This window comes from Macrotis lagotis, chromosome 5 (assembly GCF_037893015.1).
Source record: "Macrotis lagotis isolate mMagLag1 chromosome 5, bilby.v1.9.chrom.fasta, whole genome shotgun sequence".
Classification (NCBI taxonomy): Eukaryota; Metazoa; Chordata; class Mammalia; order Peramelemorphia; family Peramelidae; genus Macrotis; species Macrotis lagotis.
In genome coordinates this window covers 154,664,874-154,692,854 of record NC_133662.1, presented here as the reverse complement: position 1 = coordinate 154,692,854, position 27,981 = coordinate 154,664,874, and the positions used below count along the sequence as shown (strand labels likewise).

Genomic DNA, 27,981 nt, shown 5'->3' with positions numbered 1-27,981 from the left:
ATTGCCCCTGATCTTGTAGTTCCACATTTTTTCCAGTCCTGAACCTAGTATTAGTGGAAGATAGAATCAAGCACTTTACAGGCAGCCAGTGGTGAAATGAATGGAACGCTTTAAGTCAGGAAGAACTGAATTCAAATTGGCAAACTCAAAGCTATCACTTTCCCTCTTCAGAGGGGAAGAGGTTTAGTTATACATTTTTGAACACATTACTAGAAACTGATTTTAGCATCCCTTTTGATCTAAGAAGCTATTCCTCACCCTCCCTCCACTTCTTTCCAATGATGGCTGACGTGGGGAATTCTGAGACTGTCTATAAAAATCTGGAGGTTCTGTTAGAGAAAGGTCACTTTATTTAAAAAAAAATCCATTTGGATCTGTGAACTCATTAACTTGTTTCCTCCAGTGATGCTTACTCATCCCTGGGGAATTCTTATCTATGTTTTTCCATAGTTCACCAGAGAGAGGTTGGCTCAATGATGAGACTTTTTTCTCTTGACTTTGCAAGGGTACTCTGGCTGTCTCTAATCCTTGTCCCATGATCAGTTCTTTTTCTCAGGTCTCCCTACCAAACAATTCCTCAATGTTTTTTTTTTCTCTTGTTCTTTGAAGTTCCCCGTTGGTTCTGTATTGCAGCTTGCTCATATGCACCATTGCCTTCTCTGGCATATTCACTTTTTATTTAGTAGTGGTTGTATTCTATGTCTTGCTATTATTCAGCAATGCCCATAGAGTGTTTTGAAAAGATGGATCTTTGTTTTTATGTTAGGAATCAGTAAAAACTTTTTGGTAAAATTTTCCAAAAAGAAAACTAGCTCCTATTCAATTCTAGATATCTTACGGTCCCTCTGATTGCCTAACACAGATAACACATGTTATAATGTATATATTTAGACATATATAGATATAAAGATAGGTATGTAGATATACTCATATATATATATATATATATACACACATATATGCATATGCACACACACAATCCATCCAAATACATGTTAAACTTTTATTGTGGGATATCCACATTCCTCATCCATTGATTGAATGAAGTGCTCAAAATTTCTAATCAGACAGGGATAGAGATTGATCAGAAACAGAAGAAATACTTTCTTTGAAAGAAAGCAGTTTTAATATATTAAGACCTGGATGTTTATTGGCCATCCTTTGGACTTCAATAAAGAACCATGTAGTCTAAATACACTATGGGAGTCTACTTCACAAAATCATAGAATTTGAGAGTTGGGTCCAACTCATTCCTGAAAGGTATCCCTACTATATTATGGATAATCAACCAGTCTTTAATTAAGGGCTTATTGTATTTAGAACACAGGCATTGGATGAATACAAATTTCTATACACAAATAATAACTAAAATTGATTACAATCAGTTTTGCTAATGATTGAAGCTGTCGATTAAGTTTTCTTGCTCTACATAAAACAGGAGAGTGGTTGGGTTGAGGGAAAAACACATATTGGATTAAGTGAAACCTAGCAGGGCAGTTAAAATGTGATTGGATTAAGGTGAACTGAACAGCAAAGCACTCTCTTAAGTGCTTGTGCCAGGCAGGATGAAGAGCATCACCTATGGAATATATTCAATCCTCATGTAATAAAGTGATTGATATCTTTTGAAGACTTGAAGGAAAGTACATAGTAACCTGGAAGGAATTATATGAATTTGAGTCATCTTTGATTGATTTATTCAATATTCAAATGCCCCAAATGGATTTGTGACTTGATTAATTTGAAAATTCCTTCCAGCTGAGTAGCTAGTAACTCATCCATGCCTATGTACCTTCTTTACCCATAACTTCACATCAGTTTCCACAGAGTCCTCCCAATTTGAGACCTTCCTCGTTTATTCCTTGATACTAATTTAACAAAAAAAAAATGCTCAGTATTTCTACAAACTGTGTTCTGGAAATTTTAAGTTGATGAGTTTATCTTGTATATTTTTTGTATACATGTGTATAAATATTGTCACCCTTGATGCTAGGGATAGAGCCATGATGTAGGCTGGGCTAGCTTTCCTGCATAGGTTAAGCTTGCTGTTTTCTTTAAGAGGTATTAAAATTTTCTTTGGGACTTGACTGATCAAGAAGATTGGCTACTTGTTGATATGCTTTCTTTTCACCTGAGTATAAACAACCAGGAAGTATAGCTCTTTAAGGCTTCTGAATGACAAACCATATGGCCAATACCAGCGAAAAAGATGGGGTTGAATTAACAAAATACTTTATTTCTGTTTGCTCATCTGCAAAATGAGCAGAGTTGGGCTAGATGACATCTAAATTCTTTCCAATTTAAAATCTTTGATCTTATAACATGGATTTATCTCCAATTTCTCCCATACTCCCCATAGGTGTTCAAAATTAAATCAATCCCATTCTTTCAACTCAGAGTCACTATCATGCTTCAAGCCCTCATTATCTGGGTGGGCTGCTTCCTAATTTGTCTCCTTACCTCTACTCTTCTCTTATTCAGTTTCTAAAAGTCTATCCTGAAGCATAGGCAAATTTGACCATGTCATTTCTCTACTTAATCTGCATTAATGATTTCCTATTGCCTCTAGCATCAAAATACAAACTGCTCTGTTTGGGTTTCCTAGTCTGGTCCCAGCTTAACTTTTCAGGGTTATTATGTATTCTCCCCTTTAAGGATTCCATGATCCCACCAAATTGCTCTTTTTGCTATTCCTTATCATACAATGCTCCATTTTTCACCCTTGTGACTTTGACTAGGTGGTCTACCAGGTCTGGCAATGTATTCCTTGCTCATCTCCACTTAGATTCTCTAGCTTAAAGCTTTACTCAGCAACCATCTCCTCATGAGGCTTTTTCTTTTGATTCCTTCCTTAATTTGGCATGTGTAGGTGTGTATATGTATATATACCATATTTATATTTATATACACAACACATATACATGCATGTATATATTAGTATATACACACAAACATACATTTTTTTTACTATAGTTTAATTGAATGTTTAAATTTTGACTGGTGTACTTTCAACAATGCAGATAGCATCATCATGTTTGTCTATCTTGTGTGACTCTCATTCATGCCCTCCAATAAATCCACCACAGGAATCCAAATGATATGCTTTTGAAGCCTTCTTTGTGTTCTGACTATGCTGCATGGATATCCCTGGGACTTGTGAGCTATCCATTGGCTTTCTCTTGTTCCCCTGGCCATAGATTTCACTGATGATGACACTCTTTACACTACTGTATTAAGTCATTTGTAATGTGTTATGGCCTAAAGGCTATCATCATATGCCTCTATGGTGTCCTTTGAATGATCTTTCATTTCAGTTTTTGTTTCCATGACTTATAACCATGCATTACTGATATTAAAAATATGAATCTTTGTTTCAGGGAGAAACGTGATTTTGTTAGAGAGCTTCAATTTCCTAAAGGCATTCTTAGCAGATTGGCTCTCAATGTCTGACTTTGGGCTCAGTTTATTATTTATTTTCTACTTCTGTCCAAGATCTATGTACTGATAGAAGTAGTTTATAGGGGGGGTGTCTGTAGGAATAGGCATTTTTAATTCTTTTGGTATTTCAGGTTCTTAAATACACATACACACACATTATCTTATTTAAAGATGCTGAAAAAAATCAGTTGTTTTGAAACACAGATATAGATAGTTACCTAAAGAAAGATGGGCATTAAGTTTTTTAAAAAAGATTGACTCATGAAAATACATGGGTGTTATTATTCAGATATGTTGTCAAACAAGGTGTTTGACAGAACTTGCAATCTGAATAGGACTTATTATGTACACCAATTAATTCAAATGTATTGTTTGCTAAATTTGTTTGCTTTATAAACCAATCATATAGGATGCTTGCCACTTGATAGTGTGATACATATTTGTATTTCTCAACTAAAAATATCTTTTCTAAAAGATGTCAATTGCAATATGTGGTATAAAACAGACATTGGTCTCATTCAATAAATTGTGCTAGTTAAAAGAATTTTTTGTTTTTATTTCTTACATAATATGGATGCAAGTATAACACATATATATAACACCATAATCCCCAAGAATAAAACTTACACACTAAACAGTTCCAAACTCCAAGATCATAATTATAAAATCTACAGACTTCACTAGTAATAGTTCAGTATCTTAATTCAAAGGGCCAAATTCTCAGACATTAGTACTAATGTCTTTTTACTCTGTGGAAAAGGTAAAATTAAATTTCCTATGGAAAGTAAGTCATACTAATTTACTCCAAAAGTCAATGTATAAAACCAAGCAGTTTTGAAACCTGCATTATTTAAATTATACACATATTCACTGAGCACTTATTGTACTTGAGGCCTCCATACCTTTTTAACTTTATTTCCTGTTAAGAAAATTTATGGTTTTTAATTTAGTAGCACTTAACATGAACATAAATTGAGTGTTCAAAATGATCTTCCAATGATTATCTAATGATTTTCACCAAAAAATTCTTGAGGTGAAATTCAAATATGATCTCTGATACAGGATATTTTTGGGAATGCTTTAAATTAAATTCAAGTTCAGTTTAATACAGTAAAACAGCATATGTCTGCCTACAGTCTGTAGATGCTTTTCTTTTCCTTAATAATATATGTAAATTGAATTACTAAGTTATTCCCAGTATAAATAGATTTTATTGAAATTTCTGTTTTCATTGTTTTCAACAGTTCCTTGTGCATTTTCTGTATCTTGATAACATCACCCCACTGGACCCAAACACAACTGGTTCCATGAAGTGGGAAATAAAAGCTGGTTGAGGCTGTTGATGAAGGCCACAGCAGGAACCGGATATATAAACACAGGTTTTATTGTTGTGTTCAATGGAACTGGAGCCTTTCTTATCATTATGTTCCTGGTGGGCTGAAGATGGAGTAATGGAGTGTTAGTTCTTCAGGCCAAAAATACATGAATGTTTTGGACAAAGGCTTCATTCTCTGCCTGTGGTCAGCAACTTGAGGGCTTTCTGTAGATTCTGCACAGCAGTGCTCACATCTTCATATTGCAAAGCACTGCCTGCATACTTGCAGTATTTCTGAGCTCTGGCAAAATCCTCTGGTGTTAGACGGACATCCCCTGCAAGAAAAGAGTAAGAAAGAATTGAAAATCAATGAAAAGTGGATGCAAGCTACCCAATTAGGTTAAATCAATGTTTAATATTCAGTATTTATGACTTTCAGATCATTTTATTTTCACTTCTATTTTATTGCAGTTGTGTTTCTTTTCTGACACTTGATAGAAATTAAAAGAACAAAATGACATGTTTTCATTGTATGATACAAATATAGACTATAGTTTCCCTTTCAGAAGCAAGAAAAAAGCTTTTATACTTCAGCAAGTTAACTGCAAGAGTGTTACATTGTGGATGAAATCAAGACAGTGGCTTCTGTGTTTATGCTGGAATCATTGAAGTCTTTTCATGGAATAATACACACAGACTAAAACTTCAACTCCCATTTGAACTAGAATACAGTTCTATCATTCCAGACAAAAAATAAAGGAATGCACTTCATATTAAAGTTTATGTTTTTAAATGGAATTTTTCTCTATAAAAATTCTGCCACTGCCTTTTGGAGAACAGGAATTCAAAATTTTATTTTCTTGAACTCTCTTTAAAAAACAAAGGTTACCAATGTTTACTCATATTTTTTAATTCAAAGAATGATCATTTTGAATTTATTTTTATAAATCTGTGCAATTTTTTTTGATTACAAAGGTGGGAACTAATAGAGATCTATCAAGCATGAGTTTCTGGCATTTCTAAAGTCTGAAGTCTTAGCAAACTATTATGACTTATGGCTAAATCTTGTCCCACTCTGAAAACACCAAGATTGCCTTTTTATGGTAAAGTATAATGAGAAATGGGTTTTTCTTTTCATGTATCTAAGGTCTCTATATAACAACAGGGCAATAGATATACACAGTTCTAGAGTCCCCGTGTATCAATAAAACAGATGATAATTTATTTAGGGGAGCCATCTGTTAATAATTCAATTAGATTTGAAAAAAAAATTGACCAGATTTTTGCAGGGTGAGGATTAAGCTAATTTTTGAAACACCATATACAATTACAATCAAACAATTAAGGTTTTTTAAAAATAAAAGTAGTGGAATTTTAAAATATGAGAAATTATAAGTCTTTCTGAAAGCAAATATTTACTTCTAAGTAGAACTGTCTTTAACTTTTTGAAAATTTTCCTGATTAACACTGCTGTCAAAATGACAGAAAAAGTCTGCTTAAATTACCATCTAGATATTGCTGAAAGAAAAAAAATAAACTTTGTCTGTGTTGTCTGTGTGTGTGTGTGTGTGTGTGTGTGTGTGTGTGTGTGTGTGTGAGAGAGAGAGAGAGAGATATCTAGGTAGAAAATAATTTACTTTTATACAAAGTGAAGAGTGTCAAATAGATAATGGGCAGCTAAATAGATAATTCAGGCAAAGATATTTAAAAAGTACAAAATTTTCATTACTATCAGTTCTATTTATGACGAATTTCAAATCTGGTTGGGGACTATTGTGGCATGAAATAAAAACAAAAAACTCTCAATAACCCTTTGAAAGAGGCGATTAATGTTTATTTCTTTGAGAATTTATGAAAATACTAATAAGAACAAGTGATTAGAGGACTGTTTGTGGGATAAGTTAATGACACTTGATTAATTGCATGACTCTATAGTCAAAAAAGCTGTTGCAATTATCTGTTTCATGTCATTCAAGTACACAGAAAATCCAGATATTCAGAACTTAAAGTGAAATTAAGCAGATAATCACCCTAATTAAAATTGTCTAAAATTTACAATTAGGGCAAATTATTTAAATGAAGTTAGATACATTAGAATAAATTATCAATAAAAAGAAAAGAATTATTTTCAGTTTAAAAATATACTCAAATATATATATCTACATTATTATTGATGGGATTTATAGTGAATATAAAGGAAAAAAAACAAAATACTTTTGAACATTTAAGTTACTGTACTGTATAAACAAAAAGTCAAGCAACAAAAATTAACAAATAATTCCATGCTAAAATGAAAGCACATTCTATACTTTCTGTTGAATGTATTAAACACAGGCATTTTTCTTTTTTCTACATTAAACCTGAATATATCAGTATATTCAGTTCAAAAAGGTATGTTTCAGCCTGGGATTAAGAAATGATACTATACTATTACAGAAAAAGCTTATTTGTATATACATAGATGTATACATATATGCACACATACATACACACAAATAAAGCAAAAATAAGGAAAGCAGGAAGGAGAGATGGAAAGAAAGAAGTAAGAAAGGAGAGACAAAAGAAAGGGAAAGAAGCAAAGTAAGAAAATTCACTCAAGCAGTTTTTATAGAAAAAAGAGCAACAACTGTGGAATGAGGGGATCTGAGTTCAGATTCCAACTTTAACAATAACTTGTTGCTGTTATGACTTTAGGGAAGTCCTTCCCGAAGCCTCAAGTTTCTTCAATTGTTAAAATGAAGAAAATTACTATTGAGGTACCTTCCAGTTGTAAATCAATCACCCTAAGGGTGAATTAATGCTAACTAACTGGGCAAAAATAAAATTTAAGCTAAATACTCTTTCATTTTGTCTTTAATATTTTTAATGCCAAGAAAATATTCAAAGTACTGGTCCAGAATCTAGCTGATTTACTGGGAAGGAAGCCTACAGTGAAAAATCTAATCTTATTTTTACAATACTGGCCTTAGTACTTTTTTTTTTAACATTGTGCTATTTTTAACATTAAGATATAAATATATTAGTACATTAGCAACTCTTTTTACTCTTTTAGTTTATAAATTAAATATACCTATTATTGACAATATTGCTAATAAGCAGGCTCCACCTTTATCAGAAGTGATAAATTATGAGTTCATTAACTATGTAAAAGTTAAAGAAAAGCTAATAATATTATTTTTATTTCATGGAAGCTTAATAAATCCAGTTGGTAGTTTTAGTTTTATGCTACAAATTCTAAATCTAAAAAAAGAAAAAAAACCTTTATGTCAACATAGTAAATGTAGGAACAAAACAAAACATCATTAGGAAAATAGTAAATTAAAATTAAATTTTTAATTAAAAATTTTTCTGCTCTTAGTCAACATTAAAAACATTATAAAAAATTTTATAGACAGTTTCTTATCTCAAATTGAGTCAATGAATCAAGTTTACAAGAATATGAATCATTCCCCAATTGATAAATGGTCAAAGGATACAAATAAGAAATTCTGGGAAGAAATAAAAGATATATATATAGTAAAAAAAACTCTAAATCTAAATATTGTTTAGATTAATGGAAATTAAAACTGTGAGGTGCTATCTCACACCTATCAGATTGGCTAAAATGGCAGAAGGGAAAAATGACAAATATTTGAGGGAATGTGGAAATTGGGACATTAATATACTATTGATACAACTGGAAAGCAATCTGGAATTATGCCCAAAGAGTTGCCACTATTAGATCTGTTTTCTAATGCGATCAAGGAAAAAAAAAAGAAACTCTATGTTCTAACATATTTATAGCACCTCTCTATGTGATGGCAAAGAACTGGAAATTGAGGGGATGCCCCTCATTTGGGGGAATGGCTGAATAACTTGTAGTATATGATTACAATGGAATAATACTGTTCTTTTGATAATGATGTTGGTCTTTCATTTTTTTTGGGGGGGGGTGTTGCAAGGCAAATGGGGTTAAGCAGCTTGCCCAAAGTCACACAGCTAGGTAATTATTAAGTGTCTGAGGCCAGACCTGAACTCAGGTACTCCTGACTCCAGGGCCAGCCCTCTATCCACTGCACCCCTGGGCTTTGACTCTTAAAGAAGATCAGGGCATCAGGCAACTGATGCCATTACATGCAAGTGAAGTCAATTTGAGTGAAAGGGTGTTGTGCTAAGTCACCAATCTCACTTTCTCGAGAGTCATCTAGATCCAGTGGTCAGATATGAATCAAAATGACTGGAGATGACCGTAGATGTGAGACAACTGAGATTAAGTGACTTTTCCAAGGTAACTGAAACCACATTTGAATATGGGTCCTCTTGACTCTAGATCTGGTGCTTCATTCACTGTACCATACAGTTCTAACTGTCCTGTTAGAAATGACAAGCAGGTTGCTTTTAGAAAAACACAGAAAGAAATAATGAAGAGTGAAATGAGGAGATGCAAGAAAACACTGCACATAGTTAATAGCAATAATATTAAGAGTAACTGTAAATGACTAAGTTAATCTGAGTAATATGAATTTTCAAGTCAATTACAGAAGATGCAAGCTGACAACAAAGCTAATTTTGAAACACTATATTCAATTGTAACTAAACATTAAGGGTTTTATAAAATAAAAGTAATGGAATTTTAAAATATGAGAAATTATAAGTCGTTCTGAAAGCAGGACTATTCACTTCCAGAGAAAGAACTGATATGAAAGTATGTATTGTATGTTTTACATACGTTTCTGTGTCAAATGTTTGACGTGTCTAGTGCAGGGAGGAAGGGAGATGGCTTGAAAATCAAAATGCTAGAAAAAATAAAAATAACTATAAAAAAAGATGATCAAAGAAAGAATCAATGAGAGGTTAGAAAGATCTTTAAGTATGGCTATCATAAAAGAAAAAAATTTAGAAAACAATTATTTTTCTTGTTTTCATTTATAGAAAAGACACCCCTTTGCCTCTCCTCTGACCTCTAACTTTTCAACTCCCTTTAGTGTATAATCTTCCTCCATTAGAATGTAAGTTTCAGGAACTGCTTTTCTTTTTTTTCTAGTACGTGTGTCCTCAACTCTTAGCACAATGTCTGGCATATAGTAAAAGCTTAATAAATGCTTTTTTGCCTTGCCATGCCATGCCAAATAGAAAAAAAGACTAAATTCCCTTTCCAGAGGGAAGCCCTTCAAAAAACTTCAATACAACTAAGACAGCTTTTTGAAGTCTTTATATCTTAAGGCTAAATAGCCTCAGTTCCTCTGATAGCATGAACTCAGGGACCTTTGCTAACCTAGTCATTAATCTCTGGAAACTCTCCAGATTATCAATAGTCTCGAATTGTGGTAACTAAATTGGAACATAAAGCTTCATGTGGGGTCAGACCAGTTTATGGAACCATAAATTTAAAGACAGAAGGGACTTTGGAAGTCACAGATGCAAACTTCTTTATATTACAGTTGAGGAAACTGATTCTCTTGGTTAACCTGACACCCTCTACTAAATTTTCTTCTCATCTAATTTTTTTCTCTCTGTAATAAATCATATGCCTTATATTCTTAGCAGTGAATGACCTCAAAGGATCTTTCTTTATGTTCTTTGGTGTTATCATCTACTGCCATGGTTTTAATTATCATGTCTAGGTGGATGATGCCTAAATCCATACATCCAACCCTGTGCTCTAAACTACCTGAAGAACATCACTTGGATGTCCTGCAACAACTTTAAACTTAACACACCTAAAAGGAAATTTATCATTCTTAAGGAAACAAAGTAATGCTAGAGATAAAGCATTAAACTTTAAGCCAGTCAGACTTGAGTTCAAATCTAACCCCTGAGATTTAATAGCTATGTGAACTTGGGCAAATCAGTTTCCTTATTCACAAAAATGGGAATGATAATAGTACCTATAATTAAGAACAAATGAAATAATATTTGTAAAGTATGTAACAACCTGGCATGTAGTAGGAACTTTATCTTTGTTTTCTCCCAAGGTTCTTATTTTTGATGTGTCCACTGTGTATTATTCTGTTTCACAAAAAATTATTAAATTTCTTTGTTGGACCTACTGCCTTCTTTGTGAAAGCTGTCCCTTATACCCATTAAGACTTTTTTCCACACTATCTGCTAAAATTTCCTTCTTTAAGACTTAACTCAGCTATTACTTCCAACAACTATAGTTCAAAGTAATCTCTTTACATTTCCCATAACACTCTACTTCTTTTGCTTTTTATTAGAGCCTGTCTTATACTATTATATGCAAATTTTTAGAATATCCAGAAGATAATGAGTGACAGTCTCAAATGCTGCAGAGAGGTTAAGGAGGATCAAAAATAAGAAAAAGCCATTCAATTTGGCAATTAAGAAAGAAGTAGTAATAATTTAGGAGAAGCCAGTTTCAGTTCAATGAGTTTGGAAGTTAAACTGCAGAAGGTCTTAAAGAGAAAGGAAGGGATATTGAGGCTCTGATGATAGATTTTCTCAAAGAGTTCAGCCATGAAGGGGAGACACCTTAGAGGATTATAACTAGTTGGATCAAATGAAGATTCTTTAGGGATAGGACAGACATTGGAATATTTGTAGTCAGTAGAGAAAAACTAGTAGATAGTATGAAAGTAAGGATAATTGAGAGAGTCTAGATGAGTGTGTTTTTTTGTTAGAGTAGCTGGGAAGGGCTGGTATCAAAGGCACATGTAGAATGGTTTTCAATTTTTTGGTAAAGTATGAGTCAAGGTTCTCAGAGAAGAAACTGAGGCAGGAGGGTAGTGGAGTTTTAAGTAGAGAAAATAAGATTTGGAATATTTCCTGCAAAGAGGAGACGTTGACTCAATTAGGGAGGAACAGAATGTTTGCTAAGCTGTAGTGAGAACCCTGATGAAATGTGTTTGTGATTTTCTCTTTTCACGAGAACAAAAGGAACAGAGGTGGATAGTAGAAGTAATTCAAGGCTGAAGCTTGGCAAGGCACACTTAAAAACAGGACAAGGGAACAAGAGAATTGAGGAAAGGAAATAGCAGTGAACTGAAGAATGAAGGAAATCAGGGACATAAGAAGAATGAAGGAAAGTGTTGGTTAGGGATCAGAAAGCAAATAGATAGAATGATAAAAGATTATGATTCGATATGGTGCTTTGAAGTCCATGAAAATGGAACTGATATAGTCATACATGTTGGAAGGATGGTAACAAACATTTATTACTATTTGCCATGTATTTTACAAATATCTCATTTTATCCTCACAACAACCCTAGGAGTTAGGTGCTATTATTATTATTATTATTATTATTATTATTATTATTATTATCATTCCCACTTTGCAATTGAAAAAACTAAAGCAGACAGAGGTTAAGAAATTTGTCCAGGGTCACACAGCTAGTAAACATTTGTTTGAGGAAGGATTGGAACTCAGGTCATATTGACTCTAGGCCCAGTGCTCTAGCCACCTGCTAGCATGGTCAAGGATATGATCATCTCTGTAAATAGTAGAGACAGGGTGGAGCAGTAAGTTATTAGACTAAGTAAACTGAGGATCTTAGAAATAATGATATTTGAGAGAATATTAAAATGTATGTGAAATTTCCTAGCATGTGAGCAGGAGATGGAGAATAAAGAAAGTCCATGAGTCAGAAACTGAAATTCAATGAGAAAAGGAGGAGGTGTGGGAGCCCTTTCAGGAGTCCAGGGTTCCAAGGTTGTTTTGTATAAAGCTTTGTGAGATGAAAAATGGGAAAGGTCTTGTTCCACAGGGCAGTCCTGAGCTGGAGATGCTCTTGGGGCAGGGCCCCACTTAGGTGGGAGGCAGAGAAAGTCTTGAAAGCAGTTCTGGCTCAGAGATCTAAATAGTTTTTTAATTTTGTATCTCTGGCATCTTACATATGGATAGGGTCTTTTGTTCAAAATTTGTTGATTTGTAGTGAATGGACAGATGGGACAATACAATACAAGATTATTACAGTTTTTCCATGATACTATCATGGTTTAGAGAAATATCACTGATATAGGAGAAATTAATCCTTATTCCCTTTATCCATATAATATATAATTCATTAATTAAGTAAATAAGTAATCCTTGTGGACAAGGTAGAGTTAAAGTGAGGTAGGTACAGACTGGTATGACTGGATCCAAAGAGTAATGACTAACAGGGGGAGCTTAGGAAAATGCTACATGATTCCTTCCTTAGCTCAATTCTGATGAGAACTTTTATGAAATGAGTCAAGCATGCTATAACCATGTTTAACATAAAACTCAAAAAAAAATCACACCATTAATATAATATAACATTACAAAACAGGAGATATATTTATAATAAAAAAAATCAGAGAACATGATTTTCATAATTACAGAGAGACAAAGAACTAATCAAAGAGGAAATTTAAACTTTGATTACACAAAATTAAAAGTCTTTTTCCTTGGTCAAAATCAATTCAGCTAGAAAAAAAGAAAAATCATTGAATGGAAAAAAACCTTTGCATAAAACATCAATGATAAAAGTCTGAGATCTAAAATATGGATAGGGAATTTACATGAATATACAAGAACAAGAACCACTGTAATAGATAACAGGGATATGAAGGATTTTAAAGGATATTAAAGGATATGAAGTTTTCAAAAGGAGCAATACAGAAATGTCAATGACTTACTGAAAAAAAAATTAAAAACACAAATAAGGGAAATATAAATTTAAACCAATGTGAAGTCCCACCTCATTCCCAACAATTTGGCAAAGAATTATCAAAGATGAAAACAGTCATGTTGGAAAGGCACAGGAAGACAGGAAACAATACAAATTGGTAGAACTGAGCTGGAAAACAATCTGACATGGAAAGATAGTCATTAAACTACCCATAATCTATGACCTGGTAATTTCACTAATGCATATAACATAAGTAAAAGACAAAAAGAAGGGCTCTGCATAGTATGCAATATTAATAATAGTATTTTTGTAGTAGCTGGGAACAAAAGTAGATATACATCAAATGGTAAATGGCTTGATAAGCAAGAGTATATGAAAATTGTAATGAAATATGTAGTAAGAAATAATGAATCTAAAGAATTCAGAGAAAAATAGGAAGACATGTACAAAATGATGTAGAAAAGAACAAGAACATAAAATATACATGATGTAACAGTAATTGAGAGACCACCAAAAGAAACTCAAACTGAATATTTATAAAGAATATTTTGGTCTTGAGGACAAACAGTTCCCTCCTTTTGTAAATTAGATGGAGTCCATAAGGAAAGACTGTCAGAGATAGGTACTTTATCAGTTATATCCACTTAACTGTTATTTTTTTGTTATTCGAAACCCATGGAAATTGTGATTACTAGAAATGACTGCAATATAAAAACAAAAGACATCAAAAACAGCTTTAAAAAAGCAAAATTATGATTAGGATGTAGATTTGCTAATGACATGAAGCTAAGAGAAACAGTTCAAATTCTGGTGAACAATATTAGTATTCTCGCCACCCTCCCATTGCACCCCAAACAAACAAGGGAAAAACTAAAAAAGTTGGAAGCAAGATAAGATGTAGGCACTAAAGCCTGGGAAGCCTCCCATTCAATCTCACTGTTTTGGTGACAAACTATCCAGCAAGGCAATGGGAAGAACAGAGAGGAGTCATGATGTGCTAAGAGAATCAAACTGCCACCTTCTTCTTCCCTTCAGACCCTGAAAATAGCCTGGGACTCTGAGCCCAAGAGTCATGGGAAAAGCATTTCTTATTAGACTATCAGTCCTATTTGCAGCCCTGCTCTGTCACCCTCACCCAGAAAAGAAAGCAAGTATTGTTCTGTGACATGCTAATTAATTGCTTTGCAATTTCTGTTTCCTCAAAGTTAGAGTTAATGAATACCTAGAAAAGAAGATTCTTGCTACCAAAGTCCTTAGTATTGTTAAGTGATTCAATATCATTAGTTTTTATCAGTGGAAATGGGATTAAAGATGATGCATCCATCTGCTTCACTGCTGAACTGGAAGACTGATGGAAGCACTTAATTTTTTTATTTATTTAAGGCAATGGGGTTAAGAGATTTGCCCAAGGTCACACAACTAGCAATTATCGAGTGTCTGAGGCTAGATTTGAACTCAGATACCCGTGACTCCAGGGCCAGTGCTCTATCCATTGTGCCACCTAGTTGCCCCTTATTAAATATTTAAAAAAAATATTCATATACTTAAGTCAAAAACTTTTTTTAAGAGAACAAAATACCTGGTGTTTTTTTTAAGGGTTTTTCAAGGCAATGGGGTTAAGTGACTTGCCCACAGCCACACAGATAGGCAATAAGGGTCTGAGGCCACATTTGAACTCAGGTACTCCTGACTCCAGGGCTGGTGCTCTACCCACTGCACCACGTAGCCGCCCCCCCCCCCCACTGGTTTTTAACAGTATAATTTTAGTTTAATACTGTGATGTGGGAATTGAATCTAATGTCCCCAGTGAGAAATGATTTTTCCTTGATTAGATTATATTTGTAATAATGTGCCCAGTCTTAGCAGTCACATCATAGAAAGGACATTGACAATCTGGAGAATGTCAACAAAGGTAAGGCACTGATTTTCAAGTTTTTTGCCTTAGGAGTCATTTAGATTCTTAAATATTATTGAGGACCCTAGGGAGATTTTGTTTCTAAGCTAATGCCAAATGTACTTACCCAAAAGATATTTTACAGAGAACTTACATAAAGTAAGCTTTCACATGATGGACAAAAAAGTGGTATAACAATACTCTCAAAGTATTTATGAAGAACTTTAGCACTGACTGTGAGATATGAAAAACACAGGCACAGGACTGCCCAGTATCGGTACATTTGCCCATATCAAAGAAGGCACAATATTTTAAGAGCAAAGTAGGATCACAGAATCACAAAGGATAGGAAAGCTGCAAAAATCCAGAGCTATCTGTATCCTAAATATCCTAATGGACCATTTGTGCTTGATCTGTGGGAGTACCTTCCAAATTGTATTGAACTGAGCAGTCATAACCAAAGCACACTGTACCCTGATCCCAATACCATGATGCCATCAATCTTCTTTGAAAACAAAGAACGAACCACAATAATATGGATTATATTTAAAAATATCATATTCAAGTTTAAACATCTTAACATTATTAAAATAGTTGTGACTTTGTAGGCCCAAAAAGGTCTCAGTAGTCTAAAATAGTGTAAAGCACAGTTTGAGAATCTCTTTTCAGATGAAGATTGGTTGAAGAAACTGAGGATAGATAAGCCTAGAGAAAACTATTGGGAAAGCATACTAGACATCTTTTAATATTAAACAGTGTGTCACAAGTAAGACTTGTTTTTTGAAGGGCAGACCTAGAATCAACATATGTGTGGAAATTACAAAGATATATTTTCAATTGATATAATGAAAATCTCAATAATTCTTTTGTTGTTGTTCAATTGTTTCAGTCATGCCCTACTCTTTGTGACCCCATTTTGGATTTTCTTGGCAAAGATATTGAAAGGAGTTTGCCATTTCTTTCTCTAGCTCATTCTACAGATGAGGAAACAGGCAAACAGGGATGAGTATGTTGTGCAGGGTCAATGTCTGAGGCCAGGTTTGAACTCAGGTCTTTCTGACTCCAGGCCTGGAACTCACTCGGCTACTTAACTGCCCCAAATATATTCATCACAACCACCTAAGAATGGGATTCTTGGGTATAAGCAGTGTTTTCATCACTGGAGATCTTCAGGCAGAAGCTGAATAACAACTTACTTGCTGGAATATTGTATAGGAGGTTCATCCTTTGGGTAACAGCTCACATCAAATGATCTATGAGGTCCTTTCTAATTCTAACATTTTATGACTGTACAAGGGGATCTAAGTGAATTAGATCTAATAGAATGGAAACAAAAGTCCCTAAAAGAGATCAATTCGATGAAGACATCCTTTGTTCCCTAACCTATCTTAATTCCTGTGTCTTCATTCTGTTAAGTATTTCCAATTTATCCTGTATATAGCTTGTTCTGCATTTGTATTTTGTGTTCCCCATTAAACTGTAAGGTCTTTGGAAGCAGGAACTATCTTTTGCTTCTTTTGTAACCCCAGTGCTTTGCACAGTGCCTGGTACATAATAGGTCCTTATTAAATGTATACCGATTGGTTAATAAATATTTTCTAGTACAACTTCAGGCTACTTGTCAATATTCAGTTTTCTCCTTTGTTTCTTCCCCTTCTCGACTCCTTTCAGGTTCAACTGCTATTCAATTCTCAGTTTTTTTTGTTTCCTTCTCCTTTCATATTCTGATAAAACCTGGAAAGCTAGAATAAACACTGAATTCCAAACTTCTAGAATGCCCCAGTTAAGATTATGTTTGCTACCATGAATCTCCATTGCCAGGAGTCCTTTATCTCTTATCAGGAACAAAGAATACATAATGCTATCTATACTCAGGGGACTGAGTAACAGAACCAATTCCAAACAAACTTGTCCAGATGTCACACTGAGTCAAGAGAACAAGTTCCCACAGACTTAATGAAAATGTATAGATGTGTATGTATGAGATAATATTTGTCATTTATTTTTGAAGATCTTACTTTCTCCAATAAATTTAGTTTGGATAGCTTTCAAACTCATATATTGATCTGAAATGTCATTAAGTAGAATGTAGAATAAAATAGTAGTTATTATTTGGTGCCTTTTACAAAGATCACAATGATGGGCTAAGTATCCCTCTTAATTCCACCGAAGAGGTGAAGAAAATTATTTAAGTTGTATCTAGCTGTACATGGTGGTGTAGCCTATATTTCCTGCTACTGGAGTGACTGAGGCCTGTAGATGATTTGAGTTGGAGAGTTCTGAGCAGTAATGTGTTAATAAGCTAATCAGGTGTTTTCACAAATTTTAGTTCCAATATGGTAAGTCTAAAAATGGTATGGCAAATTCTGGAGAGTGAGGCCACCAGGTTTCCAAAGGAGGAGCAAAGAAGCCCAAGTTGCAACTCCTATGTTCCCTTGATTAGAAGTGGGATCAGAATGGCCAATGTATTTCTAGTCTAGATTAGATATGGAGACTCAATATCAAAAATAATTGAATAAATTTCATGTGGCAAAGTAAATGATTATCAATATTTTGCTGAGTTCTTTACAATATGTTTTTTGATAATGATGAAAGTAGACTTGAAAAATCAACTGATAAACTCAATATAATTTTAAAAATTTCATGGAAAAAATAATTGTGAATAAAAATGAACATGTCCAAAGCTCTAGGTACTCAATTTAGTCACAATAGACAAAATTATTGCTTTTCCTATCTTGGATTTTTGCCAAAAAGACTGAATTGACTGGACATTTTGACTGTATTTCTTGTGTGAATGGGAAAAAAAATGCAAGTAACAGACTTAAGTCATTATCCAATTAATTAAAACATAAACAAAGAGTTTCTTGGATAATTTCTATATTTAAATAATATAATAATGTGGAACTATATAACATTCCTGGACTTTAGCAGAATCACTTTGCAAGATCATATCAACCCTGAAACTTACTCCTTCAAGTACCTTTCACACCTTTGTCCCTTTTCTTCCTCTTAGATCATCCACTTATGGGAGGTCCTCAGGACAGCCAATGTATCATTTCTTATCCCACTATACCATGTTCCCCCCTAACCTCCTTTTCATATCTTTAGGTGTTGACATGTAAGGATATTAAAGGTAGGGACTGCCTTTTGCTTTTCTTTGTATCCCCAGCACTCAGCATTTTGTGCCTGCCACATAGTAAGGGATTAACAAACACTGATTACTGACTAATAACTTCACAATTTTGATTTCATTTTAAACAATTTTTAAATACAATATGGTGGCCAATCAGGAAAACAAAATTGCCATAAAAAAGTTAAAGATAGCTACCTAAATCCTATTGTTGCCTTGTTTTATGCAAATAAGAAAAAGAATTTGAAGAAAATTAGTTGGCTGAAGATTTTCCCATTACACACACACACACACACACACACACACACACACACACAGACAACATACATTTAAGAACCTGGAAAGAGAGTTGAGAAGTATAGAAAAAAGATATAGGAAGTCATTCAAGGAAGTTATCTATTAACAAAAAGAATGCCAGGCCGAAGAACAGGAAAGAAACTGTCTCCTCCTCAGTATTTCCTACTTTCAGGATCCACCAACTCAAGATAATACCAGTACTAAAATTCAGGACCTTAATGAGTTAAGCAAGATTTAATAGGATAGCCTGGAAAACTAAATATAATATATGAAATTATGATCTAGAGATTTAGATTGTGATTATCAGTGATTTCCAAGTTACATTCCTGTAGTCCAGTGTTCTAATGTTCTTTTCCATAAAAATGAAGCATTTAGCTGTTAACGCTTACTTAAACTTAAGTATCAAACTTCTATCAACTGAAGCTTAATTATGCTGAGGTAGATATTAGCCTATTGCAATTTGTAGTGAACAAATGAAGCACACAGGCTGCTAAGCCTTCTCTGGGCTTTCATTTCTCTATTTGGCCACATGACTCAATAAAACAAAATTTCTATCAAAACAACTTTTTATGTCCATTTATTATATTACAGGAATGGAAAGCAGCATTCCTGACAAACACCTTTGGTTGGAAACTTTGCAAAAGGAACCTATTAGAAGACGAGAGAGAGAGAGAGAGAGAGAGAGAGAGAGAGAGAGAGAGAGAGAGAAAGCAGGAGAAACAAGAGTTGAAATCTTGAGAGTGGAGAAGAGAAAAGGGCAACAATTTTTTAACAAAACGTAATGAATAAACCTCACTTCCTCCTCCCCAAGAATTCATCTTATTTAATTGGTACTACTCTGCAATTTCTGCTCCTTACTCTGCCCATTGAGACTAAATAAAGTCAATGCTCTCTTCTACATGGTAACATTTAAGATGAACTGATTATCTATAAATAGTAGTGTCCTTAAATTTTTTCTGCTTTTAGATGATTATGATTTTTCTGCATCGAGGTCCATCAATTTAATTTCAATTACAATTCAACTAGCTGCATTCCTTGGATTTGACACATTTTTGACTCATGCTCTCCCAAAAGCCCGGAAATTTATCATCCTGGAGATAATTTTGGCACTCCTATCTTATCAGTATTCTCTGCCTCTATGACTAGAGGGCAGAGCAAAAGCATCCATTTAAAAAGAACCCCAACAGCTTGATCATTTCTCACTAGTTGCTCTAGTGGATTCAATTCCATTATGATATGCGCCCCTTTTCACCTCCTTTTCTGTTGTCTTTTGTATTTTGTAAACTTCCCAAGTAGAGGGCTGTCTAGGACTTAGCAAATAGTAGGCATTTAATAAATACTGACTGAATTGAAGATAGCGTGCTTAAATATTACAAAGTTTTCTTCACTGAGATCCAAAATTACTTCAAAAAGAATACCCTAATCAATCATATAGGAAAAATTAAATGGATAAAAAACATCCATTTTACAGAATATGATAGGCAAGTTGATGGCCACTGAAGCAGGTTCACATTTGTACAAAAGGAAGGGAGAGAACTGGAGCACATCTGAGAAACTATATACTGTTTGTAAAAATCCGAAGGTGCACCCCCCTGTGTAAACTCCCATTTTTTTTCAAACAAATGTTCTCATGGCATTTTTTTTATAGTTGCAAATCCTAGATTATCTCCATAGAATCAATGTCACAGGTGACCCAAAGTACATTGGACAGTTATGTAGACATACTGCATTTTAAAAATCAAAATTGTAGATAGAGCACAAGAGCTCTCACTGAGAAACTATATGATCAGAAAAGAAGCTATATATCCTATGATGACATAGTGAGATAACAGGAGAGATCAAATACATCATTGGTATTTACAACACACACACACACACACACACACACACCACACCACACCACACAACACGTAAAGGTTGGGCCTCAAGCATTCTGGGTGAATCTTGAGGGCCAGAAGAGAAGACAACAAGAATAAAAATCCCAAAGAAAAATAAGTCTCAAATGGGTTTATAGAACCTTGTAATGATGGAAGAATTCATTTATTATTATTTTAAAAAATAAGATGGAAAACAATATAAAAACTTCATAAAACACATTCAAATCAAATAAAAACAGACTTACCTATGGACATAGTACTGAAAAGGGCTGGATCAACAGCAGGAATATTCTGTGGAGTGGGTTGGATGGTACTACCTGTTACACCTGCAAATCAATAAAGTACAAGTAAGTATGAAAGTGTCAAACTCTAAATTATAAACTCAGAAAACTTGCAAGGAATCATATAGAAGCTTTACTATATTGCCTAACTATACTCACTGACTTTATTAGATTTTTGATTTGATATACTTGATAATGAAGTTACAGGGTGAAGGGATAAAGTAAACTAAGAATTTATATGTATTTTTTTTGTCAGGCATACGTAATTATTTTATAGTGCTTTAAATTATAATTGTAGATAGAAAAACTAGACCTCAATCTCTTGGTTGAATTATTATTATTCTGTATTGATGCTATGAAAATACTAAATCTTGAGCCTTTCTATGGTTTCTTTGTGTATCCTGAGATATTATATTCTTGTAACATCTCTTGCTACCATTCCTGAGAACAATTCTCCTCCTGTAAATCTTGAATTGATAACAGCCATCTGTGTATTCTGTATTCTGCCAACTAGATGCAACCCTCAGTCCTATCCTACAAGGACAGGGAGGTAGAAGCAGAAGCCGAAGCTCAACACATGATAACAAACTGTGAAATCTTTATTATCCAAAATGAGCCTTTGCTCTCTCTGAACACCCTGATAGAATACTTCACACTATGCCTACAGGAATTCTACCCCTTTTCCAGTACAAATCAACAAGGGGTACAGTTTTCTTGTACTCCTATATAAGACCTGGCTCCCCCCCACCCCAACTGCTTATCCTCTAGGAACAGAGCTCATATTCAATAAACTTGCACCTGGGAAATAATAGTTGTCCTTTACCACTCTGTGGCACGAGTTGATCTATACATTTTTATTTCAATTTGGAAATTGCCATAAACATAATATCATCTTAGTAACTGCCAATTTTAATTAACAGGAAGGTTAATTAGAGTTAAAAAAATTCATGGAAAAGAAAGGTTAATAATCACTTCCTCAATTGTGCAAATATAGTTCAAGGTGCATTAGAAATAAGGAGCTTCTTGTCACTAATCAAGTGAAAGTGATCAAATGAGATAATGTATATTGAGTACTTTGTGGATTTTAAAATTATGTAAATATAAACTATTATTAAATGCAGGGAAGAGTACTGAACCCATTTTCAAAATACACAATGCCTTGAACTCCTATTATTAGATTGAATACTAATTTAGACTCAGATTTTGAGGTAAGAGGTGATTGGTAGTAGGTAATAATGTAAAGGTAGAGAGGAATTAAAGTAGATTAGGAAGAGAAACTAGAAGTGCTTGACCTATATTATACAATGAAATTTAATCAACTTTTAATAACACATAATCTAGAACAATATTCACAGAATGGTAATGTTCAAGAAATGACAACTGTAAGGAGTCATGTTGTTGAAGGAGAAATATTTGTTTAGCATTTCCTATAATATTAAGGAAGGAACTATTTATTATGTGTGTTGGTCTAATATTTTCTGTATGCCAGACTCCCTCTCCATTGTTTAGTTTAACCTTCTCAAATATAAATCCACCAACCCCTCCTCCAACTTCCTGGTTCTTAGCCTTCCAAGGTAGATAACTGACTCTAGTCACATTCAGGTGGGTCACTCCTTGACCCCCTCCCCTTGACTCCTCCCTGCACAAGAGGTGGGTTAAACTCCCCATAAAAGTTTGGCTGACCCCCTCCTCTATGCTAGATCAGGGTAGGTTTAAGCCCAAACACATCTCCTGGCTGTACCCTTTTCCTTTCCTCTTTTAAAATATCTTTATTATTAGCTTTTGTGAACTTTTAATAACTTGTGAATACTTTGCAATAATCTTTGAACCTTTTAGTAACTTGTGAGTTAAAATATAAGTCTTTTTTACCTACCTGAATCAGAATGGTGAGTTTTCACTCCCAAATAAATCTGATCTTTGAGTCTCCCCTTTCCTTGGGGGGGTATTTTCCTGTCTTCAATATGATTAACTTGAAACTTTATGGACAATTTTACATTTGGATAGCTTCATCATCATCATTACTTAAGATCATTGCAAAAAAAAAAACCTTAATACATTTAACCTAAATTTCTCATTACTACGTAAGCCCATTAATATTTTCCTAAAAAGTGCATAAAGGTAACTGTTCTAATTCAAACAGGAATTTCTAGACTCCTTTGGTTTATGCTGATGTTAACGATATTGAGATCTTGCGATCATCTTATTTTTTAGGTGATAACTGTGGGACAAGAATTAGAAAGACAGAAGATCAGAGACCTGCAAAACTTGGAGTATTTATGAGAAGTTTGGGTTATTGTTTGTCATTCATTTTTTGAATAGATCATGACTTCAGGAAGGTGATGTGAGAATTACAAATGAATTGGATTTAAGTTGAGGGAAGGCTATACAAAGTCATCAGCTTCACTTTCTCCTCCAGAGTTATCTGAGTCCAGTGACAAGATATAGATCAGGACAACTGGAGATGGCCTTAAAGCAATGGGAAACCCTTTTTTTTTTAAATAAACCTTTTATTTATATTTCCACCTACATATAATGGTAGTTTTTTTTTTTTTTTACTAATCTTTCTTTTTGCAAGGCTTTCAGCTTTACAATTTTACTTCCTCTCCCTTTCCTCCCTGCTGTTCCTAACAGAAAGCAATTTAATATAGGCTTTGCAACCATGCTAAACATAGATCTAAATCAAATGTGTTGTGAGAGAAGAATCAGATCCAAATGGAAGAGAGAAAACATTATAAGTAACAAAATTACATAAAACATAATACATATGATAACTTTTAAAAATTGAAGGTAATAAGTTTTGATCTTCATTTAAACTCCAGAGTTCCTTCTCTGTATATGGATGGTATTTTTCCATCATAAGTCTTTTAAAATTGTCTTTTTACTGCTGAAATGAACAAGTCCATCATGGTTGATCATCACCCCATGTAGTTGCTGGTATGTATAATGGTCTTCTGGATCTGCTCATTTTACTCAGTATTAGTTCATGCAAGTCTTTGGCTTTTCTGATATCCCTTCTTTCATGATTTTTTACAGAACAGCAGTGTTCCATCACATACATATACCAATTTGTTCCCCAAATGATGGGCATTCCCTTAATTTCTAATTCTTTGCCACTAAAAAATAAGATCTACTATAAATACTTTTGTACACGTGGGATTTTTGGTCCTTTTCATGATCTCTTCAGGACATAGACCTGGTGGTAGTATTGCTGGATCAAAGAGTATATACATTTTTATTGCTCTTTTGACATAATTCCAAATTGCTCTTTAGAAATGTTGGATCAATTCACAACTCTAACAATTAAGTGTCCCAGTTTTTCCACATCCTCTCCTATATTGATCATTATTCTTCCTAGTCATTTTGATCAATCTGAGAGGTGTGAGGTAGTATACTTCAGAGATATTTTAATCTGTATTTCTCTAATCATTAATGATTTTGAGCAATTTTTCCAAATGTCAATAGGTAGGTTTGATTTCTTTGTCTGAGAATTGCCTTTCCATATGCTTTGATCATTTATCAATTGGGAAATGACTTTTTTTTAAAAATTAAATTTGACTCAGTTCTCTATACATTTTAGAAATGAGTCCTTTGTCAGAAACACTATTTGTAAAAACTATTTCCCAGTTTACTACAGTCCTTTTAATCTTGGTTGCAGTGGTTTTGTTTGTACAAAACCTTTTTAATTTTAGTGTAATCAAAATTATCTAGTTTGTTTTTTATAATGGTTCTCTATTTAACTATTCCTTGTTCTCTTAATTGACTTCTTTCTTTCTTTCTTTCTTTTTTTTTAGGTTTTTGCAAGGCAAATGGGGTTAAGTGGCTTGCCCAAGGCCACACAGCTAGGTAATTATTAAGTGTCTGAGACCGGATTTGAACCCAGGTACTCCTGACTCCAAGGCCGGTGCTTTATCCACTGTGCCACCTAGCTGCCCCGACTTATTTCTTTTATGTCTAAATCCTGCACCCATTTTGACCTTATCTTAGTATAGGGTGTGAGATGTTAAACCTTGACCTTTTTTAAGGTAAGGTGTGGGAAAGAATAATTATACTGTGGATTTTAGGGAAAGTCTTCTTTTGGATCATCTTACTCCCTAGTTAAAAATTAAGATCTCTCTCTCCATGTCAATCACAAACCTAGAAGGATAATAAGCAAGATGTAAAGAGACCATCCTCTTAGGAAGAGATAGCCAGAGTTCAGATAATAAAATTTATTTAGGATGATAATCTTTCTAGATCAGTTTTGGGTAAAGATATTGTGCAAATTCCTATGGTTAGACCACTCAGGAGAGTAATGATTTTCTCTATTCTCTGATTCTCTCTTAAGTCTGATTTCTTTCCCAGTTCTTTGTAGTAGTTATTACCTCAGAATGGCTTCAACCTACAGAGTAAGATCTTAGAGAATAAACTTTAAAATGTCTAATCTATTTTTTTCTATCATTTTATTTTAACACTATGTTTTTAAGGTTCTTATAATTTGTCATCCCAGTTCTTTCTCAGATCTCAGTTTTACTGAGGCAATGACCATTCAGGGATAAGATTATGTAAGAAATGAGGCAAAGAACAGTCTGTTTTACCTACTTGAAAAAAATAATCTAGTAGAGGAAGACCCTCAGAGTTTCTGGCAAAAACAGAAACAATACTTATTTACCTTTATTCTTAGCTATCAGAGTTCAAACAATGACCAAGTGGGTTTGGCCTGGGACCTACAGCTGAGTCAGAGTGATTTGGGTTTAAGGCATGATCCTTAAGAATGAAATCTAGCCCATAAACTCTAAGTTATCTAGTGAGGCTTCAGTGATCAAAATTTACGTTCCTTTGGGAAAAGCAGATAAAGTTATAATAACCTATGTAGACAGAGGGAGAAGAAGGTGGAGAGTAGTTATGTGCACATTTTCAAACAACTAGAAAATGGAATTTGAATTCAAGTATTCCTAACTCAAACTGCCTTTCTCAAATCTATCAGGTATGACGAAGGTGAACTTAGTCGAGCCATCTGCCCTCTCTTTAGACCCAATTTCCTTATCTGTAAAGTAATGATTAGATGTCCCTTAAGATTCCTTCTAGCTCTAAGTCTATGATCCTATGATTCTGTAGTATGTGAAAATGGTAAGCTAATTCTTGGCATACTGCAAGGGGAATTATGATGGATATACAGTAATCCTTAGCATTTGAAAGATTTTATTAGTAACCTCATTTCTATTTTTATGTTGGCAACTGCATACATTTGTAGCTATGAGTTGTAGAGAAAAAAATAAGAGGCATGATAAGGACAAATTTATAGCTGCAAAAAGGGAAAAAAGTATTCATAAAAATGTCTGTGAATTCACTCCAGAAAAGTGTCAGTGGGGAAAATTGAGAAAAAAAAATGGAAAAGTGGTTAAGTTTGTGTGTAAATGAGATGGTAGTCCCCCTCTAACCTTGAGTATTTTATCTCTCCCACTAACCTGTGCCATGGCTCCTGAGCATCCTGGGCAGGGCCTAGCAGAAAAGGCTACTGGGTTAAGCCAACTCAATCCAAGTAAGAGTTCCTGACTTGGATGGGGGATTCATTCTGAGGCATATACTCTTCCTTGGGGAACAGTTAAACCACAGAGCCCAAAGGGAGTTTAGAGATAGAAGTTTCCCTCTTTTCCTTTTTTACCTTAGGGTTCTTCTGACATAGCAACCCCAGCCCTAACTCTAAACATTCAGGGATTGTCTCTCCCATCCCCACTATTTTGTAGGTTATTTTATGATTATTGTGTTTGGAAAAGTACCTATTAGGAGAATTAATTTTTTAAAGTATTATATGTAGAAAATATTTTCAGCAATCTCTAATGAAAGATTACATTTTTTTTATAACTGTGAGAACATAATCCCCTATTTTCTTTTTTTTAGATCTTTCAAGGTAATGGGATTAAGTGGCTTGCTCAAGGCCACATGGCTAGGTAATTATTAAGTGTCTGAGGTCGGATTTGAACCCAGGCACTCCTGACTCCAAGGCCAGTGCTCTAATCCACTGTCACCTAGTCGCCCCCATAACCCCCTATTTCCCATAAGTTCAATGTATCAACCTTTGTGGTTTTTTTTTGACTTGTACTATTTTCAAGATCTTACTTCCCCTCCTCTTACCCCTCCCCCCCCAAAAGCTGAGGATTGACTGTAATCTCATGAATAATTAATATTTATAAATTTCTATCTACAAAGTTTAAAAAAAAGAATAGATTCCTTCTTAGTTATAAAATATCTGCAGTCATGCAACTAAAACTTGGAAATAATGTCTTTGCAAGTATCTCAGACACCATAGATAGTCATTCAATAAGCATGTTAGTAAACATCTATTACATGCAAGGCACAAAGAGAACAACAGTATAAAAAAGAAAACAATCCTGATGATCAAGGAAAATTCTCCTTCCTACTATTTTCCAGTCTGTCAAAAGAAGCATACTGTGCAGAAATTCCTCTCTCTTTAAATGAATGTTAATATTTGAAAGATTTTATAATTTCATCAGTAAGTAAATGACCTCCATTAATGAAGATTGAGACCTTTTCTATATTTTAGCAGATAGTCTTCAAGAGTTATTGAGTCCGAAAAATTAGCTGGACTTAGATATTACGTATCCATATCTATATGACTTTCTATAAATAAAATATGGAGACCCCCTCCCACAATATCCTTTCCTTCAAGAAAGCAAGTTATTTGTTTGTCTCTTGAACAAGTTTTTTTTTTTTAGGTTTTTTGCAAGGCAAATGAGGTTAAGTGGCTTGCCCAAGGCCACACAGCTAGGTCATTATTAAGTGTCTGAGATCGGATTTGAACCCAGGTTCTCCTGACTCCAAGGCTGGTGCTTTATCCACTACGCCACCTAGCCGCCCCTTGAACAAGTCTTAAAGGCAAGCTTCAACACAGACTAAAGTAGAGACAGTTTCATAAATTCAATGGAACCTGAGCTAGTCTTGAAAGATCTGTAGGATTTTGAATAGTCATGGGAGGGTTGCCTAACCTTGAGAGAATATTCCATATATGTTGTGGAGAAAGGGGGTGGGGAGAAGCAACATAAGCCAAGTAAAAATAGTAGGGCACCTATGTTGAAGTCCTCAAGCAAAAGCAGGGAGTAGAGGAAATAAGTTTGGATAGGGGTAAGAAGTTGGAGAGTTTTGAAAAAGCTGAGCAGAA

The 27,981-nt window shown here is 34.1% G+C and overlaps 1 protein-coding gene across 4 annotated transcripts in view; it reads right to left on the bottom strand.

Annotated features, from left to right (window-relative positions):
- Positions 1–3,977: 3,977 nt before the first annotated feature.
- Positions 3,978–27,981, bottom strand: part of VTA1 (vesicle trafficking 1) — a 114,800-nt gene continuing 90,796 nt past the window's right edge. For all 4 annotated transcript variants that reach the window (XM_074187708.1, XM_074187709.1, XM_074187711.1 and 1 more), the window contains 2 exons: positions 20,790–20,870; positions 3,978–5,088 (listed from right to left, as the gene is read on the bottom strand). In XM_074187708.1, the coding sequence (XP_074043809.1) occupies positions 4,943–5,088; positions 20,790–20,870 (227 nt within the window). In that variant the 3' untranslated portion in view covers positions 3,978–4,942. The remainder of the gene's footprint in view (positions 5,089–20,789; positions 20,871–27,981) is intronic.